General features: G+C 41.7%; 1 protein-coding gene across 1 annotated transcript; it reads right to left on the minus strand.

The window, feature by feature from the left end:
* Positions 1–1,575: 1,575 nt before the first annotated feature.
* Positions 1,576–5,097, minus strand: LOC118756186. Its single transcript, XM_036490964.1, has one exon. It carries the CDS (start codon positions 5,095–5,097, stop codon positions 1,576–1,578), a length of 3,522 nt encoding a protein of 1,173 aa, XP_036346857.1.
* Between the last annotated feature and the right edge of the window lie 1,314 nt (positions 5,098–6,411).

Below are 6,411 nucleotides of genomic sequence, written 5' to 3' on the forward strand. Positions count from 1 at the left end.
GTTGACAACTCGTCCTAACCTCCACTCAGTGGGGGTTAAGTTGTCTTCCTTGATGACGACCAGATCACCAGGTTTGATATTTTCTTTGGGATGCTTCCACTTAATGCGTTTTTGAAGTTCGGTTAGGTACTCTGTTTTCCATCGCCTACAGAAAGTTTGATTCAGTGCTTTGAGTTTTTGCCACCGATTCACTATGGAGGCAGGAGTTTCATTAACGTCTAATTCTGGTGGGGCTAGAAGATGTCCACCGATGAGAAAATGGCCTGGAGTAAGAGGCTCCAGGTCAGTAGGGTTATTTGAAGAGGGACTCAGTGGCCGTGAATTGAGGCATGCCTCAATACGGCATAAAAGAGTACTAAGCTCTTCAAAGGTGTATTTGTGGGCGGACGCAATTTTTCTAAAGTGGCTTTTGAAGCTCTTTACGCCCGCTTCCCACAGTCCTCCCATGTGAGGCGCTGCAGTGGGTATAAAATGCCACGTCAGCATTTGATGATTGTATTTCGAGATAGTTTTTTCTCGGGTTTCAGACAGAAAAGCTTTAAATTCAGATCGTAAGGATCGTGAGGCTCCGACAAAGTTAGTGCCGTTGTCGGAGTAAATATTTCTCGGACATCCTCTTCTAGCCACGAACCGTGCGAACGCTGCTAGAAAAGATGGGGTACTAAGATCACTAGTAGCTTCTAAGTGAATCGCTTTTGTCGTGAAACAAACAAATAAACAGACATACCCTTTAGAAACTCGACAACCTCTGCCGCGGTAACTTTTAACATCAAAAGGTCCAGTAAAGTCTACCCCCGTATTGGTGAAAGCGCGAGTAAATGTAGTGCGTTCCGGAGGAAGAGTTCCTATAAGTTGAGTTTGTGACCGTTTTTTAAAGATAATGCATGTCTTACAATTATGGATAGTGGACCTGATCAAGTTCTTGACTTTGGGAATCCAGTATTGGGCACGGATGAGGCGTAGCATCAGTTGATTCTCTCCATGCAAGGAGACCTTGTGAATAAACGATACAATAAGGCGGGACAACCTGCTGTTATACGGGATAATGCTCGGGTGGCGTTCATTGTATGCTAAGTCCTGGGATGCTCCAAGGCGACCTCCGGCTCTGATAATGTCATGTTTATCGATGAACGGATTAAGCGGAAGGATTTCACTCTTCGCATCGATTGGTTTTTTAGACTTCAAGTTTGCGTATTCTTCACCATAATAATGCTTCTGGTAGATTTTTATCAGGATTTCTGCCATTGTTTTAATTTCATTAGATGAAATTAAACAAGAATTTTCCTGAAATGAAGCTTTTGTTTTGGAATGAGTTCTTCGATAGAATCTCATAACATATGATAAAACTCTCAAAGCTCTCGGTAGATCGGAAAAACGGTCAAGAATATCGATATCATTTGCTCTTGTTGTCGCATAAGTGTGTGCTCTTTTTTCTTCAACTTCTGTATGATAGTCTGTTCCTTGAGCGGGCCACTTGGAGTTGTCTTCTTGCAGCCAAGAAGGTCCCTGCCACCACAAAGAATTGTTGACCAATTCTGACGCAGGTAGTCCTCTGCTAGCCAAATCGGCTGGATTTTAGGCCGAGTCTACGTGTAGCCAGTCCTTCTCCCCTACTTTTTCTACGATTTTCGTAATTCGGTGGGCGACGAAGGTTGACCAAGAACAAGGCGGCTTTCGTATCCATGCGAGTACGATGGTCGAGTCCGTCCATAGATGTGTCTTCACTGGTCCTAGGTTGAGGTTGTTGATTATAGATTCTATGATTTCTGCGAGCAGTACTGCTCCGCAAAGCTCCAGTCGTGGTAGCGATATAGTTTTGACGAGAGCTACTCTGGTTTTTGCCAAAAGTAGATTGACCAAAATTTTGTCATCTCTTTTGACACGCATATATGCCGTAGCCGCATATGCTTTTTCTGATGCGTCGCAGAAACCATGTATCTCTATGGTGTCTCCAGGTGAGAAGTATAACCATCGAGATATTCTGATATTATCTATTTCGTGGTAATGTCTCATAAAATGCTGCCAACGTTCTAAAATAGTATCAGACACAGTCTCATCCCAGTCTGTGCCTTCTAGCCAAATACTTTGCATGAGTATTTTGGCTACGATGACTATTGGTGCGAGCCATCCCAGTGGATCGAAAAGCTTGGCAATCGCTGACAGCATCGCCCTTTTCGTAATAGTGTCCTGCTCCTCCAATGGTCTGACCATAAAATAAAATAAATCCGTATGGGCATTCCACCTTATGCCCAGAGCCTTAACCGTGCTGGTGTCTTCGAATGCTAAGAAATCTTCGCTAAGAAGGTCCATTTTTGGGATGCCCTTAAGAGTTTCCTGACAATTTGAGGTCCATTTCCGTAGTGGAAAACCAGCTGATCGTAACACTTCTGAGATTTCATCTCTTGCTTTAATGGTAGAGTCGACGCTATGTCCTCCAGCTAACACGTCATCCACATACATGCACTTTCGTAGTATGTTAGATGCTATTCGGAAAGAATTCTCTACATCGTCGGCTAATTGCAGAAGTGTCCTTATCGCGAGGTAAGGTGCGCTATTAATCCCGAAAGTGACAGTCTTTAATTCATATAGACTTACAGGTTCGTTCGGGTTTGTACGATAAACTATTCGCTGGTATTTGGTATGGTTGTTATTCACCCAAATTTGGCGGTACATCTTCTCGATGTCGCTATTAAAAACGTACCGATATAATCTCCAGCGGAGTATTAATATTGGAAGATCTGCTTGGAGTACTGGACCTGGGTAAAGTACGTCATTTAAACTTGTACCATTAGCCGTCTGGCTTGAGGCATTAAAGACGAGCCGAGCTTTTGTAGAGGTGCTTTCCGCCTTTATCACAGCGTGATGGGGTAGAAAGTAATTATCGGAAGAGTCTGCTGAAATGCTACCATTTATCCTGGACATGTGTCCCAGTGATTCATATTCTGTTAGTACCCTATTATACTCCTTTTGCAGGACGGGATCCTTTGTAAGCCGTGTCTCATTCCGGAAGAACTGAGAGCATGCTTTTTTAAGAGAGGGGCCTAGGCAAATGTTTGCTGGAAATTCCTGCCTAAATGGTAGCGAGACTACATATTTTTCATCTGGGTTTCTCTCAGTCGTTTTCCGATAAAGCTCTTCACAATACTTGTCGTCTTCGTTTAAATTTTTGTTTTTCGGTATATCTTCTAGTTCCCAGAAAGCTGTTAGTTGTTGATCCAAGGCAACTTCGCTATGATAAGAAACTATGTTGTTTGTTGGATTTGGTGCTTCTGTGCGACCGGTTAAAATCCAACCGAACACGGTTTCTTGGGCAAGAAGTGTACTGAGAACATTTTTCTTCAAGCCGCACAAAATAATTTGGGGATAAATGTCTCCGCCAAGTACTAGGTCTACTTCTTCGTTAACGTAGAACCTTTTATCTGCTAAAATCAGATCTGGAAATGCCTGCATAGTCATAGCGCTGATATGGCAGGATGGAAGATTTCCAGTTAATTTTGTCAGCACGAGCACTGTTGCATGTAGACTAAACAGTGGGTCAACAGGGGACCGTAGTTCTATGTTGCATGCCTCCTTGACCTGAGCAGAAGTTGAATTCGTTATGCCTGAAACTTTGGCATACATCTTCTTAGATGGCAGGTTGATTCTGCGTTTGAGTCGTTCTGTTATAAAGGAACACTCCGAACCAGAATCAATGAGTGCTCGTGCTGAAAAATCTGTACCATTGAGACGTATATTTACACGAGCCGTTCCTAAAAGTACACCTGAGTTCATATTTGCATAATTAGTCTTAACGTTTTTGCTTTTACCGGAGTTAGTTTTATTGAAGTTACGCCTTGCTGCAGCTTGTTGCGAGGTTGAGGCAACATCTTTGGCAGATCTCGGTGGCGTTTGAGGCGGTGTTGCCTTTGGCGGAATTGTCTGGGTGTGCAGGAGCGTATGATGTCGCGAGTGACACGTGCCGCAATTGAAAGGGCTTGTGCATCTTGACACAGTATGTCCAGAACTCAGACAATTCAGGCAAGCATTGTTGCTCTTTAAAAACTCTATCCTTTCAGTTGGCGTTAGCTTTAGGAAATGGGAACAGCGGCGGAATTTGTGCTCATTTGTTTGGCACATTTTACATGTGTACTTGGTTACGCTTGTTTGGAACGCGCCAAGTCTTTTTGTGGGGGCTTCTGAGGGATGTCTGGTGTTTTGCGGCTTTGACGCTTTTACAGACTTTGTGCCCTTTATGCCTGACATGGTTTCCAAGGTTTGAAACCTATTCGATAGGAACTTGTCCATGTCTTCCCACTTTGGTAAATCTTTCTTGTGATCTATGGTTTGTTCCCATAGAGCCAGCGTACAGTCGGGAAGTTTAGTTGAGCATAGATATACAATAATTGCATCCCAATTCGAGATGTCAATATTATGGCTCTTGAGCGCTGATAAACAATTATTTATATCCCGCTGCAACTTCTTCAGTGAGCTACCACACTCATTATCTATGGAAATTAGGTTGAAAAGAATTTTTAGTTGCGTATTTATGAGGATACGCTTATTTTCATATCTCTCACACAGGTTATTCCAGGCCGCTTGAAAACCTTCATTGGTGAGTGGACATTTTCTTACTATGTCTTTGGCTTCCCCTTGAGTCTTCTGATTCAGGTGAAATAGTTTCTCAACAGGGGTGAGCCGCTTGTTTAGGATGTATATGGCTGTGAACATGTCACGGAACGATGGCCATGACAGATAGTCGCCCTTGAACACATCTGTGTCACACGGAGGAAGGTGAATATTGTGTTCACGAACCGACTGATCTTGTACATCCTTCTCTGCATTTACAAGCGTCTCAGACTGACTAGCCATTACCGACATGCATTTGACATAGCTGGAAAACGAGCCCTTATGTTTCCGTTTAATTGCTTTAATGTCATCTTTAGAAATTCCTTCTTTATTTATGATCGCGTCATAAGCTACTTTGGTCTTTTCCCACAAAGCCTTTAGTTCGTCTTGCTGTATTGCAAGGCCGTGTTTGTTTTGCTCTGTGGCTGGTGTGCTATTGTAATCTGGTTCAAATTCGATTACAGATTCTGCCAAACGAATAAAGGTTTCCATTGCGGTAATTGATCTTCAGATTACTCTTTACGAATTAAAATTTGTTGTAGTTTTCGAAAGAAGTATGTTCACTATAAATAGGAATAGACCGTGTATATTCCAAACTGTCGTATATGTATAAATGCACAGCGAAACTTTTGCCAAATTGTCGAAAAGAGTATAAGAGTACCAACGTAGATTGTTTAAACTCTACGAGCCAAAACCCAGAAGCAGTCAAGAAAACACTACGATTTAAAACTGATATCTCTTTCAGAAAATTGATGATTTTTTTATTTTTTCAGAAAAGTGATAAGCATATGTATGTATATATATGTTTATGTGCTACTCGCCACCCAACACTGCCGACGAAGGTATATATATATATGTATAAGCATATATGTATGCACAAATTCGTGTGTACACCCAACGCAACGTCGTCAAAACTAATCCAAATGGACTTAATTTCAATTTTTACCAGCAAATATTTCGCAAATGGACTGAATTTAGCGTGGTGAAGTGATTTTTGTGAAAAAAAATGTGAAGGAAATTAAAAATTTGAGGTTATGTGACCTCAAACACAGTGAATAAGTGTAATGCAAATTTAAGAAATGTGCTGCACGAATTAAATTGCTTAAGCACAACGAAATTGAAAGTGAAATTTATCGGCGCTTTGTTAACTCGAGTAGCAAATCGAATGTGGCAAGTGGCAAAATACCAAAAAATTGTTGCAATATGTAGTGAGTCGGAAAGCAATGTGTGCTGCACTTTGATATTTAAGTTACATATATGCCACTGTTCACTGTGATATGTGTAGGTTGCACGGTGCACCAATTACGAACTGTTAATGTCGATGGACACTCTTCACTGCGGTTATTTGCACAAGTTCAACTTTTTTTTTTTTTTGTTTTTTCTCACAAATCACTTCAACTCGCTTGGATTCACTTTGAGGTTATATCTGGTAATTTTTTTTGTGCACTTGAATTTGTAACCACGTACCTTAGTTTCCTAGTAGCTGGTGAAACTGCTTGTTGGACGATGATGTTATCAGTGTTTTTCTGGTTCGTGGCACGAATTAGTGTGGCTGTGGCTGTAGCAGGATCGCTGTTATGTGCAGCTTGATGTGACCAAATTCCTTTTTCGTAGAAGTGGCCCAATTACTTTTTGGGTTCGCTTTTTCTTCTAATGTGGACTGTACGTTGGTTTCACGGCTCCTAAGGACCAATAAAAACGTCAATGTGACGCAGTGCGGCTCAAGTCAATGGTTTTACCTGAAAATAATGTGGCCTGGTAGCTGCAGTTCTTTCTCCTTGGTCTCCCGATGTGAAAGTGAAAAAA

This window comes from Rhagoletis pomonella, unplaced genomic scaffold, assembly GCF_013731165.1.
Source record: "Rhagoletis pomonella isolate Grant_MI unplaced genomic scaffold, Rhpom_1.0 Rhpom_scaffold_09189, whole genome shotgun sequence".
NCBI classification, from domain to species: Eukaryota; Metazoa; Arthropoda; class Insecta; order Diptera; family Tephritidae; genus Rhagoletis; species Rhagoletis pomonella.

Excerpts from the sequence above, each read along its gene's own strand:
- LOC118756186 (XM_036490964.1), bottom strand. The coding sequence starts at position 5,097 with ATGGAAACCTTTATTCGTTTGGCAGAATCTGTAATCGAATTTGAACCA.